Raw genomic sequence first — 17,809 nt, 5'->3', positions numbered from 1 at the left:
TTCATGAATCATGCTGTTGTTTACTTTTTTTTTTCCCCAATTAATCACTATCAGTCTGAGGTGTCATTTACTTTTCACACGTTTTGAATCGTACAACCAGACTTTGCACCACGACACCAACATATTACCATCTTTTCTTTTTTCCTTTTTTCGGGTTGAATTATGCCTCCCCATCCTCTGCCTTCAATTGGAAATCTTTCCTTGATTCTCTCTCTCTCTCTCTCTCTCTCTCTCTCTCTCTTTTTTGGAATTTAGGAAAGCAAGAAAATAGTTGTAAAAGACCTTTTAAACTTGCATGCAAAATTACTGTACGAAAAACTTCTTCTTCTTCTTTTTTTTTTTTTGGTCTTTAGCTCTCAGGGTGTCCATGTGCTGTTCCTATATTCTAAACACAACCTTGGTTCACTTGTTTCGCCTTCACCAGACCACATGATATTTTATAATCTCACCGTCCACCATTTTACTAAAATGACAAACTAAAGAGATTAATATTATAAGAAACATCAGAGCATCTCCTTTTTCCTTTATAAATCACAAACTCATGAATCTGATCAAACACACCTGACTAGCCAGCTACACCACCTTTATTCCCCCACTTTTTCCCTGAACCCAAACACAACCAAAATGGTCTTGGTCTCCCAGGAAACTGTTCCAACTGCCTCTAAATCCACTGAACCATTTTCAAGTCCCAGGATTTCTTTCTCTGCTGAATTCCTGGATGAGAAGAACTTCATCTCCATTAGCCCAAACCCCCAGGGGGAGAAAGGTGGAGAAATGGAGATAGAGATAGATAAAGCAAGAAATGCTGAATTTGAGTTCCTGTCAAGCAATGTAAGTAGCCAAACAATGTTAACTGCAGATGAGCTTTTCTTTGATGGGAAGGTCCTTCCCTTTTGGCAAATGAAGTATGCAGAGAAGCTCAACAAGATCAGTCTCAAAGGGAAAGACACTGAGGAAGAAGAGGTGGACAAGGAGGAGGAGAGGATAAGGGTGGGTTGGTTTGTTGATGATGACCCATCTCCAAGGCCACCCAAGTGCACTGTATTATGGAAAGAACTATTAAGGTTGAAGAAGAAGCGCGCTTCTTCTTTATCACCATCTTCTTCTTCCTCATCATCTTCGTCTTCTTCAAGTGGCCTTGCGGATGTAGCTGCACCAGATGAGCGGAAGGAAAGCTCAAAGAACAGAGACAAGCCTATGAAGAAGACAAAGAAAGGATTGGAGAGGACAACGAGATCAGCTAGTATTAAAATAAGGCCTATGATCAATGTGCCAATTTGCACACAGGTGAAGAGTAGTCATGTCTTGCCACCTTTGTTTCCACTCAAAGAAGGAAAGATCAGAGAGGGTAGGATGAGAAAGTGGTAACCAAATTTCCATCCGGTATCTGCAGAGTTGTCATATATGTTCATCAAATCTCATTTCTTTTATTTCAATATATATGCTTCTGCTTTCGTGTTTAGATTAATGTTAATGATGGTGGCTCATTGTGGATCTGATGACTGACAATGTAAATGCTGACATTAAAATTTTTCTTGGATGATATTAACATTCATTTTAGTTGCATTGCTTCTACTCTATCAACTTAGAATAACATTTATCTGTCTCTCATAGATTAGGAGGGAAGTATGAAGTAAGAAGTCATGCCAGATGCAGCAGGATGGATACAGCCTGTGAAAAATGTGGGTCTCAAATGGCTGTATACAGACAAACGTAATGATTTCAATTTTTGTAGCAGAAAAGGGTCAAAAGGCCATATCCTCGGATTAACATTTATTAAAGACCAGTGCTACTGTACATCTGGTCTGAGTATACGGTTCCGAGCACCTCTGAGGGCCGAGGCATCTAAAACTATCTAATTCTCTCAAATACCGGTTGCAATATAAAAGAATTATGTAAAGCTGGCTGACTCCGATGAGTTAGGAAACACACAACAGTGCTGGGATCCGAAAGGGTTTGAGAGCATCAATGCCAACGTCCCTTTTGGGACGTCCAGCAAAGTCGTAAGATATCAATGTCATAACAAAGGTAAGAACTAAGTGGCAACAGAAGAAATTATGAAAATGGTCAGCTATTCTTAGAAGGAAGCCATAATGAAGAGATCAAACCATGTCATATTACAAAAGAGGGATGCTCCTCATTGTCCCACACTATACACTTTACACACTTTATATATAAATTGAATGTTTTTTACAGGTACAAATTATAAACAGATAATATTCATTGCATCATCTCGTAAAAAAAAATTGTAGTATACAAACGGGAAAAACAGAAGTATACACAGAATAAAATTGAATGTATGCATACTCAGATAAATTTTGAAAACATGATCCAATACATTGACTAAAAAACGAATTGGACTAAGTGAATATGAACAACCATTTCGAGTATAGAGTTTTGGATGTTCCAAACTGCTTCAAGAAACCTTCTCTGACCCAAGTACAGAGTCCAATCAAGGAGAACTTCAATTTCTCGGTTGGAAATCTTGCACAAACAGCTCCCAGCAAGATTTTTAGAACAAAAAGGGGCAATGGTTCTTTCATGGAATACATGTGAATCGGTCAGAATCAAGTTTCTGGAGAAATCAGCCAAGTCACCTTTACCATTAGATCCATAGATGTAGTTGCTCAAGGAGGTGGGGGAGATATAAAATTATTTCCAGGAGAAGTCCTGAGAATGGAATTGAAACAATCAATATAAGCAGTGGTGGATGAGTATGGATAAGAAGACTAGAGGATGTTCACACTTACTTAAGGTTTAGTCCAGGTTTTCCTTCAAGGTTTTTTGGAACTAGACCGGTCAGATTATTGTTCTGTAAGAAACTGAAAGACAGAACTAGGTCAGGCAAAAATACATATAAGTGCCACATTTTTTTATTGAATACCCCCCCCCCCCCCCCCCCCCCCAAAAAATAAATAAATAAATAAATCAATGCCAATTGTAATGTCATTTAAAAGGATAAATTTTAAAATAAAAGGATCATTATTCAAATGTGAAAGCGTGGAGAACAATCAGAGTGAGCTTTGATATAAACAAGCACGGACCATGAGATGAATAAGACAGATTACATGGAAATCCTATAGAATCCAGATGTAACTAGCGACAAAATAAAAGAGCAAATGTTTTAGCTGTAGTTGTTCTCATTCTGCTTCGGGGGAGAGAAATCATGCAAAGGATGTACAAGGGTAAAAGCCTATTTAAGAGAGGTAGTGCTATTTACATATGTAATTACAAGATCTACTAGAAATATTCAAAAATAAATATCAAACTATGCATATTAGGAACGGAGACTAGTTGAAGTAATGAGCCTCCCAATATTGGGTGGCTCATTAATTCAATTGAGATAGGGTTGTTTAACCCTGCAGCCCCATTTTAGAAGTGCTCTCAAATTATTACGGTTTTTGCTCTTTGTACCCCAAATTATCAAAATTGATACATTGCACCCTCAAATTGCAAAAATTGATACTTTGCACCCTCATTAAGATTCCATCGTCAATATTTTACCCTTGATAGTTTAAGGGACCAAACTGTACTTTTCCCATAATTAAATTAAAAAAACATAAACCTTTGTTTCCTCAGACTTTCCATCATACTCCCATTTTACCGGTCATTACAATGTGAGCTATAGATGCATACAATGAAATTGTCTCCACTCAAAGGAACTGGAAAAGGCATATTCTAAGTTATCTGGTCAAACATGGGCAGTATTTCAAACTCAAACTAAAAAGTAAACCTAGATCTTTGTGTCCCATATTTTGTGAAAGGGTAATGATACACTTACCACTCTTTTACCACTATTTTACCACTTGTAATATATTTATTTTTTTATCATTTTCTTTTAAATATTTTTTTAACATCCTTAGCCATTAAGAAAAAATTTAAAAAATATATAATTTTAGTGATAGTCACTTGCTTAATCATTAAGTAAAAGAAAATTTAAAAAAAAATTAAAAAATTAAAAAAAAGTGGTAAAATAGTGGTAAAAGAGTGGTAAGTGTATCATTATTCTTTGTACCACTGATTTAAGGTGACATCCAACAAGGTAATAATCAATTTCTGGATTGAATATACCCCTCATGGCTTCCAACATCCCTTCTTTTCCCAGCAATTTTAGTTTTAGTAACAAATTCTCTCGGGCCACAAACTAAAGACAAGAAGTCTGATATATCTTGCAAATATATTGGCAGATAGGAGAATCTTTAGTTAAGTTGAAAGTCTAAACAATCCATTGCTTTGAACAATCTTAATTTGTGAGGCCGCAATTTTCTTGGCCAGTCCCATGCCATTATCATTGTGTGCGTGTGTTTGCTAGCAAGTGAATCTGAATGAGTGATATTAGAAGCTACGGAAGAGATAAACCCCAAGTTACAGTGAGCTTCAACTACAAAAGAACAATGCTTCTAAGCGTATCTACACCATTCCTCAAAGTCACTTGAGGTTCTGAAAAAATATTTATCTGAATCTCATATTTGCTGCTGGTAGAAGTATCATAGCGGTGGACACAAAAAGGAAATAGAAAGGATGAGATCCTATTGCTTGTAAAAGGGAGATCTATATGGGCTTGAGCCTCTTTGGGTTTTGGACCTCAAAGGATAACCAAGACTGTGTGCCTTCAAAGCCTTTAAGCGCTTGGGCCCATTCTCCCTTCTCTCACTCTCTCTCTCGGAAAGTTCTTGTGCTGAATGAGTATCTTATGAGTGAGGGGTTTAAAAAGCTGGAGGTGTAAAATAGCTAATACTGGAAGTAGAAATCATCTCCTGAAATATGTTGGCAAGTTTTTAACGCAACTGCACCCAATAATGTGATGAGTTTGGTTGTGTTCAGGCGCAGTATAAGAAAGGAAGGAGTTGCAAGAACATTAAGAAACCAAGAAAAACAGAAGAGATCATAGGAGTGATGTAGGTAGGAGTACAAAGAAAAAAAATCAGTAGAGATGCAAAAAACTGGTAAAAATTTTAATACGGCCAAACTGGCTCCAATTAATTAGAAAATAGAAGGATTTATGGGGCTGATCCAAATAGTTGAGACAGAGGCTCATTTAGTTTCGTTTTAAGGCCATAGTATACTAGAATTTTTGTATATTGATCATGGTTAGTTGGGTTAACAGAAGACGTATAGAGCTGAATGGTAGAAAAGGATTCATATACCTGATCCTAACTAGTTGGTGTCAAGGCTTCATTTGGTTTATTTAGATAGATAGATCAACACACACACCCACACACATATATAAAGCATTAGTCACCATACGTATAAAACCAAAACTCACGTAACAATAGAAGATTCTTAATTCCATAGTTTGTATCCAAAAACCTCAGTCTAGGAGCCATGAATCAAATCTGATCAAAGTTAGTCCTCCTAGAAAGATAACAGCAGTCATGATTTCTCGTGATAATTAAGAGCAGAACAGTTATAAAGATACTGTTAAACACAAGATTTGGATAGAATTACATCAGTAACATATGAGAAATTCTGAAATGATAAAATAATTTCTAATATAAAAATTAACAAGCATATAGTAGAATAAAACTTACAGTTCACGCAAGCCGTCAATGGCCCCCAGTGATGGGGGAATTTCTCCACTGAGCTGATTGTTTTCCAAATGCCTGCAAGGAAAATGGTATTGAAATTGGAGAAGGCAAAACATTATAATCCACAAAATATAACATGTAAAGGTCTCAAGCTCTAAACTTTCCAATAAATACAATCCAAATAAATGAAATGCCTATATAATGGAAGTAACAACCTGAGGAAGATGAATGACTTTATTGCAGCGTATGCAAAATAGAGAGCACAGGTTTCATGTCATTGAAGCAAATGATACGTCATTGATGAGGCTTAGGTGACAACAATTTCATACGAAATCATGCAATCTTTCATTTGCTAGACAAAAAATGATAATAGCCAAAAAACCGCACAACTTACAATATCTTTAGCATCTTCATTGAACTGAGATCAGGAATGGATCCAGTCAAACTGTTATAGCCCAGCCAGCTGTCAATATAATTAAACTGTCAAACATGCGATCCTTATCTCCCAATTTCATTAGTCAATGAATTAATCAGTGAAAACCTACATGTCAGTCAACGCTGTCATCTTGGAAATTGTAGGTGACAGCGATCCTGAGAGACCCATGTTTGTCAGATTTCTGGACATAATGGGAGATGGTCAGCTTCTTGTTATGCAATAAAAAAGTAAGCATGCAAATTATAGTGCCATGCCGATTCAAGTCACTCACAAGGCAATCACACGAATCTGGGGGCCTTCAGAGCACAAAATGCCGGTCCATGAGAACTGGCGGGGCAAACAAGGATCACCATTCCAATCAAGCGGAGGATTCTTGAGACTGTCTTTTACTTTTTCCAAAGCAATAACTGTGACAAGATATGCATTCCCCTCATATAAAAAGATCCGGTAATTGATAATGATAGATGAAGTATAATGAGCAATGTTTTTAAGAGGTTGGGTGATGAGTGTATGAATCAACCTGGCACTTTTGTCCGATTACACACACTTCACTTTTCTGAAGCTGCTATTTAGCTCAGATTAATTTGCTCGTCCATTACTAAAAACTGTGGACCATTAACTTGGTGGGGGATTACTTAAATAAGCCACAGCCAACATTGTAGGCCAAGTAAATAATGAAGAGAGCAGGAGGATACTATCGAGTTGCATCACAATGGAAGGATGATAACATACCGTCACGGGTCGTAGTTCGTCCTCCAAGAACCAGCACCTCAAAAACCTCTCCGGCATTTATCAAAGGACCAATGTTTGAGCCGACAGCAGGGGTCAGAGTTATTTTTACAGCACCAGCAAGAGGCCACCGGGCTGCGAAGACACAAGCACCAGCTGGAGTGACGTTCAGATTGAGGTAATATGAGACGTTATTTATCTTTACATCAAACACCCTTGAGCTCCACTTGCGGTCATCTGCAAAGTATAGAGCAATGTAGTATGTTGAGTTCGGAAGAGACACTGGAGGCCAACTCAACTCTATGGGTTGTACTTTGGTCGTGGTCAGAGCTCTCTCAAATATCTTTAAAGGGGGAAGATTCCAGAAAGCAGAAACAGAAACATTTCGGTTTTCGGTTGGTGTAGAATATGTTCCCTCGAATGGCTCCCAAAACCGATTGAAATGATCATCAGGATATCTGGCGGTACGTACCCAAAAAACAGAGTAAGCAAATGAATACGCAACAAGCCGAAAAAAAAAAACACGTTTCAACATTATTAATATAGTAATTCCTATTTTATTGAAGACTTGAAAGCAGCATATGTTGCAAATCATTCAAAAGCACCTTCAACATTTCCGAAACCTATGACATTCAAACACAAGCACATCAAATCCATTTAAGACATAAATTGTTTCATGAATTGCTAGTCCTTGGCGGGTTGAATAATTTCCATAAACAAATCATGTATTGAAAGGGGATAAATCTCGTTAAAAGTAAATAATAATGATAGAACTTAAAACGAAAAATTGCGAATATGGCTTGCAGATAGAACTTTCTTTTTCGTCTCAATCCGAAGATTTAAACGATTACACAAACAGCTATTACACAACCTAGAAAATAGTGTGAATACTAAATCAATTAAAATTTCATGTCTTGTGTAACAATAAACATGAATCAGATTCACCAGGAGAGTTGGAAAAAATCCAAAAAAGGAAAAGCTTAGTGATAATATATACCGAATGATCGGTCCCGAGAGACCAAAAGCGTGCCTGCCAACCAATCTCAGACCATATTTTCCAAAATCCGTAGAATTATAGAGCGAATCTCCGACTATCAGAAACTCCAACGCCGTTATAAAGGGGTCCGAATCCGTATACGTATTCGGCGCGATACACAGACTCATCGTCTTACCGTGAGCAACGAAAACCCCTTCAAAATACGACGACATTCCGTTAGCGTAATCCTCCGTGGTGTTGACCACGCTCCAGAAAGTCCCGTCGACTATCTGGTCGAAAACGGGCGGCGAATCCCGGCCGTTGATTCCTCCGTAGAAGTAGGTGGTCCGAATCAGGTACTTGGCGTTGCGGTACACGGGGACGTCGTAGCAGAACTTCTTGCGCAGGTTGTTCGTGAAAGGGAATGATCGGAGGGTGGAGAGGATGGGATTGAGAACAGGGGTGGTCAGGTTCTTGGGAGTTCCAGCGGAAATGAAGCCAGCGTCGGAAAGCCATGCGCGGCCGTCGATTATAGACCCCGCAGTTGCGCCGCAGTCAATCAAAAGACCTGAGAGAAAACATACATGAGACGCATGTATATATATATATATAGAGAGAGAGAGAGAGAGAGAGAGAGAGAGAGAGAGAGAGAACAGTGCTAGATTACCTTTGAGAGGTGGGGGTTGGGAAAGAGAGAGGGAGAGGAGGCTGAAGAAGAAAATGAGGGAGAGGAAGGACATGGTGGAGGGATTGGCATGTGAGAAGATGAACAGAGAGTGATAATTTGAAACATGAGAGAGCGAGAGAGAGAGAAGGAAATATATACTTGTTAGGCTGTTTAGGTAAGTTCTGGGTTTGAATGGGTCTCTTTGCCGACTCTTTGGTGCGTCACGCAAGCAAGGAATAGGAGGTAACACAGAGAGAGAGAGAGAGAGAGCGCGATGAAGTTGGGGAAGAGGAAGGAATATATATATATATATATATATGTTTATCATAGATCACGACGCGGGAAAATGATTGCCAGGTCAGAGGGCGTTTTTTATCCGGGGCTACTACCTTAGCGGTGGTTTTGGAGTCGGGTTATGCGGGCCGTTCAGGTATTTTTTTAAAATTTTTAATATTTTTAAAATATAAAAAATTATATCATTATATTTAAAATCACTTTCCTAATATCAGTAAAAATAAAAATTTTTTATCGAGCGATACCGCTGAAGCAGCATATTAGCTTTATGCGTGGTTTTATGGGTTGTACAGGCTACCTATATTTTTTTTTTTTCTAATGGGTGAATTATTCTCAACCTTATTTTTTTTAACGATCTTATATTTATTTATTTAAAAAAATCTATAGCGTTTAACGTATTTTATAATGGATAAAAACAACTGTCATATCATTACTCATTTACATCTTATAAGGAATTTTTTATTTTTTTTATTACTTTTAAGTATTTTTTTAATATCCTTAACTATTAAGAAAGAATTTAAAAAATTTATAATTTTACTAATAATCACTTCTTAATCATTAAATAAAATTAAAAATTAAATATAAAATAAATAGTAAAATAATAATAATCTTATCATTTTCCTAAAAATAATATGTAGCGTAGCTGTGACAACATTTGGATTATAGATATTAATATATATTGTAAAATATAATTATTTTTTTCTTAGTTTGAGATACAATGCATGTGTTTGGTTAGTGGAATGTTGAGAATATTTAATAATTTTTCGAACAATTTCAGTATACGTTTTTTATTGGATTTTGTGAAGGTAAAAACTTAAAAGACTTGCCTTTTTAAATGCTTTGTAGTGAAGAAATATGTTACTTATCATTTCTTATACCATGCATAAATAGGTAAAAGTCAATAAGTAGATTCGAAATTGTTGTCCAGATGACTAACACAAGAGGAGGGTGAATTGAGTTGTATTAAAAAAATAACAATTATAAATCAAATATATAATATAAAATATAAACAAAATATGAAATAACAATAAATATAAAGAGTAAGGGTAAGAGAGAAGCAAACTCAGTATGTTAATGAGGTTCGGCCCCACTGCCTATGTCCTCGCCTCAAGCTACCCCTTGAGAATTCTCAAATTCACTATTCAACCTCCTTCAGGTGGAGATAGAAACCTATTACACATTTGAACAACACCGCTACAAAGGATCCTTGTAGAACACCCTCTACACTTGCAATATCTTACAAGTGGTGATTCAACTATTCTCCGTATAGAATACTTTCTACATGCACAAGGGTTATACACACCATTTTTCTGATACAAAAGCTGATAGTGGGTAGGTTATCAGAAAACACTCCTCAATGAGTGAAATAAGAACAATACAGCGCAAATTATATCTCTCAAAATAAATAAGGATTAAGACTCAATGCTTAGAGAAGAGAGAATGAAAGCTTTGAATGAATGTTGTATGCTCTGGATGTTGTGAATGTGAAGCTCTCAAATGATCTATTTATAGGCATATGAGACTTCATATTCAAATTTAAAAAGATTTACATGTCAAAGACAACATCATTCACTTTTTCAAAAAATTCAAATAAAAGGTTCTTATTTTTCAATTGTCAAAGACAGCATCATTCACTTTTTCAAAAAAATCAAACCTAATCTTTTACTTTTGGCATATGATAAAATGAGCACACTTTCCTTTTCAAAAAATTCAAACCTAATCTTTTACTTTTTATATATGACAAAATGAGCACACTTTACTTTTCAAAATTTTCAAACAAAATCATATATCTTTTGTATAAGTCTAAAAAAACATCAATCACTTTTGAAAATATTCAAATAAAACATGCATATGTGAAAGATGACAATCAATCATCTTTAATATTTTCAAAGTTCAACCCTTTAATCAAGGCATGCACATGCAAAAGATGACAATCAATCATCTTTTAAAATTTTAAAATTTAATTTTCAAAAATATTCATGCACATGTGGAAAATGTATTTTAATGCTTTATGATAAAATATTAATTTTGAACATTAATCCTAATTTCAAATTTTAAGAGATTTACAACATTACTCTATGACTTTAATGTGAACTTATTTCCTTGTTGATCATACTTGGTTCTTTGATGTGCTTGATTTCATTGTGTGAACAACTTGAATTTGAAACTCCTTTATTATTTGAATTCATTTGTTATCATCAAAATCCATGTGTAGATTTATAATCACATGAAACTTGAAATCTTGAATTCAACAATCTCCCCATTTTTGATGATGACAAATACTTGATAGAACTTGAAACCTGTATTAATACTTAAGCTTCCCTGAAAATATGCGTTAGTTTTTCAAGCAAAAGTATAAATATAATTCCAAGCATATATAACAAGTTTAGTAATTTAAACAATGTTAATGTTCTAGTCTAAAACTTCTCCCCCTTTTGGCATCATTAAAAAGGATCGGTAGCAAGTAAATGGACTGAAGAAAACGATGCGTTTAATAGTCACTGTAGACAGTTGAAAAAAGGAGTCATCCGTGACCCGACAAATACTGCAAAGTCTCGAGGCCTAACTCTATGAATTTAATGCGGCTGGAGATTTAAACAATCGCCTGATGTTGTTGACAAACGTGATTGAAGGCTCTGAGTTACTATAAAAAAATGATCATTTTCATCTATCGGATGCCAAAAAAATAATCGCTTCTTGACCTGAGTTCTGTTTTTCCACAACAATAGAATGGCTGAGCAATTCTCTTCCACTAATTTTCCAGACTTGAATCAGGAACCCTTGACGCATCAATCATCAATTTTCTCTCCTGAGGCCGTCAATACTATTATAGGAGCAGTGAATCGTTTTTCTAGTAAGGTTGATTCTGAGATTATTGCAGAATCAAGAATGCTCAGTAGTCAATATGCTGTCTCTGTTACGATCATGTCTCGGAGGTTAATGGCGAGGGTGAGTGAGATTGATCATCTTAACATGTAAATATTTAAGTTACAACAGAAGCTTGCTAATAAGGATAGTGAGAATAAAAGGCTAAAGCAAGAAAACCAAGAGTTGAAAAAATTTGCAGATTGGTATGCTCATGATCTGCAACCACAAATAGAGGAGCTGGAACGAGAAAGGGTTCAGATACAAGGTCAACATCGGCAGATAACAGCAGAGGTTCATCGTTTACTAGAAAAATAGGGACAATCTACTGTTAATCTCGCTGGCTTAGTAAGAAAACTTTTGACAATGTGTGTCCAGCATATCTTGTATTTCTTTTGACTAAATAAGATTTGAAGAGACAATAGTTTGTCTTATTCTTTATGCTATCTCTATAAAATCAATCCTGAAATTCATCCAATCCGCATCAAGTTTTCATCTCATCTCTATAATTCATCTGCATTCCTTCAACATTCTCGTTTTAAGCCTTCTATTCTTTTCTCAATGGCTCATTCTTCTAACATTTCTCTAGATCCATCCATGGGGCATTCTGCATCTCAACCTCCTATCCTTTCTGTAGCTGCCATTGATGCCATGTTGCAGCAAGAAAATAATAATCTGACTAATAAGTCAGATTCTGATGCTATTTATGACTTGGTGAGTCTTGGGACTCGCTACTCTTCCTCTATTGTTGCTTTTTCTCAGTGGCTACAAGCCAAAAATCACGAAGTTGAAAAGCTCAAAGAACAAATTGTTATACTTCAACGAATTGTTCAAGAGTCTCACACAAGGGAAGGAATCATTCGGCAGAAAAATAAACGGTTGAAATCTTTATTAGATTCTTCATTCCGTTTGCCGGTTCCCATGGATAAGAATGACATGATATTGTATGAAGAGAATGAGCATCTCAAATATGAGACTAAGAATCTCAAATTTATATAAAAGTATTTAAAAAATCTATCTCTATTTTTATTAACTCTGGTCTATCTTTTAAGAGATATTCATAGCATGCATCATACCTATTTCTTTTCTGATCATACATAATCTATCTTCTGGTAAAGGTTTTGTGAAAATATCTGCTAACTAATCGTGTATGTTTGTGAACTCTAATATTATATCACCTTTCTGCACATGATTTCGAAGAAAATGATACCTTATTTCAATATGCTTAGTTCTAGAATGTTGTATTGGGTTCTTTGAAAGATTTATAGCACTTATATTATCACATTTGATTGGAATGTGATTATATATGAGTTTAAAATCTTCAAGTTGTTGCTTCATGTAGAGAACTTGAGCACAACAACTACCCGCAGCAACATATTCTACCTCAGCAGTAGATAGTACAACAGAATTTTGTTTTTTACTAAACCAGAAAACTAGTACATGACCTAAGAAATGACATGCTCCACTAGTGCTTTTTCGATCTATTTTACAGCCAACATAATCTGCATCTGTATAGCTGATTAGATCGAAAGATGTGTGCCTAGGGTACCATAACCCTAGATTAATTGTACAACTAAGATATCTAAGAATGCGCTTAACTGCAATTAAATGTGATTCTTTTGGAGATGATTGAAAGCGTGCACATAAGAACACACTAAACATAATATTTGGTCTACTGGCTGTTAAATATAATAAGCTACCAATCATACCTCGATATATTTTCGAATCAACTGGCTTACCGGATTCATCTTTATCAAGTTTAGTTGATGGGCTCATTGGTGTTCCAATTTCCTTAGCATTTTCCATCCCAAACTTCTTCAGTAATTCCTTAATATATTTTGATTGATTGATGAATGTCCCACTTTTTGCTTGCTTAATTTGCAATCTGAGAAAGAATGTAAGTTCTCTCATCATACTCATCTCAAATTCTTCCTGCATAGTCTTAGCAAAAACTTGACACATATTTTCATTAGTAGCACCGAATATTATATCATTAACATAAATCTGAATCAAAAGAATATCATCATTTTCATATTTAATGAAAAGAGTTGTGTCGATTTTTCCTCTTGAAAAACCTTTTTCAATCAAGAAATCATTGAGTCTCTCGTACCAAGCTCTAGGAGCTTGTTTAAGTCCATATAGTGCTTTTGTGAGTTTGAAAACATGGTTTGGGGAAATATGATTTTTAAAACCTGGAGGTTGCTCAACATATACCTCTTCATTTATAAAACCATTTAAGAAAGCACTTTTAATATCCATTTGAAAAAGTTTGAATTCTTTATAACAAGCATATGCAAGTAGCATTCGAATAACTTCTAATCTTACGACAGGTGCATATGTCTCATTATAATCGATTCCTTCTTATTGATTAAAACCTTGGGCTACAAGTCGAGCCTTATTTCTAGTAATGACTCCGGACTCATCTTTCTTGTTTCTAAAAACCCATTTTGTTCCTATAATAGTATGAATTTTGGGTCTAGGAACAAGTGTACAAACATCATTTCTTTCAAATTGATTCAACTCTTCTTGCATAGGTAGAATCCAAGATTCATCAAGAAATGCGTCATCAATATTTTTGGGTTCAATTTGAGATAGAAAAGCAGTATGATTGCAAATATTTCTAAGAGATGATCGAATACTTACACCTTGTGAAAGTTCTCTTAAAATTTGTTCCACTGGATGATCTTTTACAAATTTCCACTGTTTGGTTGCATCTTGTATTAACTTTTGATGATCTTTCCTAATGGCTCTATGTTGAACTTCCTCTATTGTTTTCTCTTTGTTGAGATTGAGACTTTCCGTATTATTTATACATCCTGTTTCTTCATCAATAGATTTCTTGGAGAGTGGAGAATTAGATTCATCAAATACTACATGCATAGATTCTTGTACAGTCAAAGTCTTTTTATTGAATACTCTATAAGCTTTACTATTAGTAGAATACCCGAGAAAGATACATTCATCAGATTTTGCATCAAACTTGCATAAATTATCCCTATCATTCAAATAAAATATTTGCATCCAAATACATGAAAGTAACCAATGTTGGGCTTTTTCTCATTCCAAAGCTCATAGGGGGTTTTATCTAATTTAGACATTAGCATAACTCTATTTATAACATAACATGCAGTACTTACCGCTTCGGCCCAAAAATAACTAGGCAAATTGTTCTCATTGAGTATTGTTCTTGCCATCTCTTGAAGAGATCTATTTTTCCTCTCTACTACTCCATTTTGTTCAGGAGTTCGAGGAGCAGAAAAATTATGCACAAAACTGTTTTCATCACAAAATGTTTCAATATTTTTATTAACAAACTCTTTTCCCCTATCACTTCGGATACTTGAAATAATATAGTCATTTTCATTTTGAATTCTCTTGCAGAACTTAGTAAAAGCATTATGTGCCTCATCTTTATGAGTAAGAAAGATGACCCAAGTATATCTAGAGAAATCAACAACAATAACAAATGCATAATATTTTCCTCCTAGACTTGCAACTCTATTTGGTCCAAAAAGATCCATGTGTATCAGTTGCAATGGTCTAGTAGTGGAAATATGTTTCTTAGTTTTAAAAGAAGTTTTTGTTTGTTTACCAAATTGACATGCATCACAAATTTTGTCTTTAAGAAAATTTGTTTTTGGTAAACCTCTCACAAGATCATTTTTTGAAAGTTTGGAAATAAGTTCCATATTGGCATGACCTAATCTTCTATGCCATAGCCAAATAGTTTCATTTTGAGCTGAAAAACAAATAGCATCTTGTGAGGTAATTTCTTCAAAATCGATTGTATAAACATTATTGTTTCTAAAAGCAATAAAACAAATATTACAATCATAATCATTCAAAATAATGCATTTATCCATTTTGAAAGTAATTGTAAATCCTTTATCACATAATTGACTTATACTCAAAAGATTATGTTTTAAACCTTCAACAAGTAGAACATCTTCAATTATGAGAGAAGATTCATTACTAATTTTATCTATTCCCATGATCTTCCTTTTCGAGTTGTTTCCAAATGTCACGTGTCCTTCTTTTTTAGATCTAAGATCAAAAAACTTAGTCTTGTCTCCCGTCATGTGTCTTAAACATCCACTATCTAAAAACCACTTGTTTTTTCTTGTGGATGACTTCATGCATACCTATAAAAACAATTAAAATGATTTTTCTTGGTACCCAAGTTCTTTGGGTCCTTTATTTATTAGTATTAGAAGAAAGAAGATTTTTAGGTACCCATATGGCCCTAACAGTCATTGTATGATTTCTTCTAATATGATAAGTATGATAATTATGACCATTTCTATTACAGAAATTGTAAATAGCATGTGACATATATAAAGAACTTGAATGATTATAATAATATCTTTTTTTGACAAAATTATTTTTATGAAAAGAATTTTGATTATTGGTCTTTGATATAGAAGGATTATCAAAAATTTTTTTATAAGGTTTGTATTTTTGTTTTGGCATATATCCCAAGTCTGCCTTGTCAAAAACACATCTTTGACTACCAAGAAGTTTTTCAAAATTTCTTTTTCCATTCGTAAAGTTTTCAACAATATTTTCTAAATCGGTTTTCTTCTTATTCAATTCAAGATTTTCATCTTTCAGAATGATATTTTCTTTTCTTAAAATATCAATTTCATTTGTTAAAGAAAAATTTTTCTTTTTCAAAGCAGTATATTTGATACCCAATTTTTTAAATTCCTCATAAATCTCTTCTAAAACATTTTACAATTCTTCATATGAAGGATTTTCAATATTATCAAGATTTGTTACCTCAATGTCATCTTTAGCCATAAGACAAAGATTTGCTGATTCTTCATTGCTTGTTTCACTATCTGAGCTACTTGAATCATCATCCCATGTAGCTTTCATTGCTTTCTTGCCCTTGTTTCGATCTTTCTTTAGCAGAAGACAATCTGCCTTGATATGACCAGGTTTATTGCATTTATAACAAATTAAAGTGTCATTTTTACCTGAATCTTTCTTGGAAAACTTTTTGAAAGATTTCCTCGGAGGAGTTTTATTTTTCTTTAAGAACCTCTGAATTCTTCTTGTTATCATCGCAACTTCTTCATCTTTATCGTCATTTTCCTCATCTTCATCACTTTCACTTTCATGAGGAACAGCTTTAAGTGCTAAGCTCTTCTTTGGCTTTCCTTCTTCTTCTCCTCTTTTCAATGTGTACTCATGGGTGATAAGTGACCCGATGAGTTCATTGACTTCGAGCTTCTTGAGGTCTCTAGCTTCAAGAATCGCTGTAACTTTTGATTCCCAACGTTTTGGTAAAGAGTTGAGAATTTTTCTTACTATCTCCACCTTGGAATAAACTTTGCCAAGAGCTATCAAATTGTTTATGATGTTAGTAAAACGAGTGTGCATACTAGAAATTGATTCATCATCATTCATCTTAAACATTTCATATTCATGAGTAAGAATATAAATTTTTGATCCCTTGACTTGCGAAGTTCCTTCATAAGTTACTTCTAAGTTATCCCAAATTTCCTTTACCGTAGCGCAATTCATTATTCTATTAAACTCATTTCCATTAAGAGTATTATATAGTAAATTCATAGCAGTTAAATTTAAAGTATAAAGTCTATCGTCTTCACGATCAAACTCTTCTTCTTCCTTTTGACCTTTACTCCATCAACCACTTTTGTTGGAATATAAGGTCCATTTACAATACATTTCCAGATTTCTCTACCTTGAGCTTGAAGAAATATTCTCATTCTAACTTTCCAGAATGAGTAATTATCTCCACAAAAGAGTGGAGGCCGACTACTAGATTGACCTTCACCAAATGAAGCTGCAATGTTAGCCATAAGATCTTAACTCAAAAGATAGTTAATCTTATAATAGAACTCTTAGCTCTAATACTAATTGTTGCCCAGATGACTAACACAAGAGGAGGGGTGAATTGAGTTGTATTAAAAAAATAACAATTATAAATCAAATATATAATATAAAATATAAACAAAATATGAAATAACAATAAATATAAAGAGTAAGGGTAAGAGAGAAGCAAACTCAGTATGTTAACGAGGTTTGGCCCCACTGCCTACGTCCTCGCCTCAAGCCACCCATTGAGGATTCCCAAATTCACTATTTAACCTCCTTCAGGTAGAGATAGAAACCTATTACACATTTGAACAACACCGTTACAAAGGATCCGTGTAGAATACCATCTACACTTGCAATTACCTTACAAGTAGTGATTCAACTATTAAGTAGTGAAATAATTTCATCGGTATAACAAAATTAAGCTTTACAAGCCCTCATTAATGTCAATAGGAATATACAATATCTTG

The 17,809-nt window shown here is 34.6% G+C and overlaps 2 protein-coding genes across 3 annotated transcripts; one reads left to right on the top strand and one right to left on the bottom strand.

The window, feature by feature from the left end:
• The first annotated feature begins 323 nt into the window (after window positions 1-323).
• On the top strand, window positions 324-1,566 carry LOC122300539. Its single transcript, XM_043111276.1, has one exon. The coding sequence runs from the start codon at window positions 625-627 to the stop codon at window positions 1,366-1,368; it is 744 nt and encodes a 247-aa protein (XP_042967210.1). The 5' UTR covers window positions 324-624; the 3' UTR covers window positions 1,369-1,566.
• A 711-nt stretch (window positions 1,567-2,277) lies between these two features.
• Window positions 2,278-8,610, bottom strand: LOC122300538 (probable LRR receptor-like serine/threonine-protein kinase At1g67720). Of its 2 annotated transcripts, XR_006240042.1 has the most exons (10): window positions 8,337-8,610; window positions 7,691-8,237; window positions 6,697-7,151; window positions 6,236-6,371; window positions 6,074-6,145; window positions 5,923-5,991; window positions 5,532-5,603; window positions 5,267-5,355; window positions 2,751-2,822; window positions 2,278-2,670 (listed from the first exon to the last, which is right to left on the bottom strand). XR_006240042.1 is itself a non-coding variant. In XM_043111275.1 (9 exons), the coding sequence occupies exons 1-9, from the start codon at window positions 8,407-8,409 to the stop codon at window positions 2,628-2,630; spliced, it is 1,539 nt and encodes a 512-aa protein (XP_042967209.1). In that variant the 5' UTR covers window positions 8,410-8,610; the 3' UTR covers window positions 2,278-2,627. The 2 variants fall into 2 exon arrangements, 1 of the variants encoding a protein (XP_042967209.1); XM_043111275.1 differs by lacking the exon at window positions 5,267-5,355.
• Window positions 8,611-17,809: the final 9,199 nt, after the last annotated feature.

This window comes from Carya illinoinensis, chromosome 2 (assembly GCF_018687715.1).
Source record: "Carya illinoinensis cultivar Pawnee chromosome 2, C.illinoinensisPawnee_v1, whole genome shotgun sequence".
NCBI lineage: Eukaryota > Viridiplantae > Streptophyta > Magnoliopsida > Fagales > Juglandaceae > Carya > Carya illinoinensis.
The sequence above is the reverse complement of the archived record's forward strand: the minus strand, read 5'-3'. Positions and strand labels throughout refer to the sequence as shown.

Excerpts from the sequence above, each read along its gene's own strand:
- LOC122300539 (XM_043111276.1), top strand. The coding sequence starts at position 625 with ATGGTCTTGGTCTCCCAGGAAACTGTTCCAACTGCCTCTAAATCCACT.
- LOC122300538 (XM_043111275.1), bottom strand. The coding sequence starts at position 8,409 with ATGTCCTTCCTCTCCCTCATTTTCTTCTTCAGCCTCCTCTCCCTCTCT. Across the intron at positions 6,146-6,235 it reads CAGATTCGTGTGATTGCCTT|AAATCTGACAAACATGGGTC; the intron begins GTGAGTGACTTG and ends CATTATGTCCAG. Across the intron at positions 5,992-6,073 it reads ATGACAGCGTTGACTGACAT|CTGGCTGGGCTATAACAGTT; the intron begins GTAGGTTTTCAC and ends TTATATTGACAG.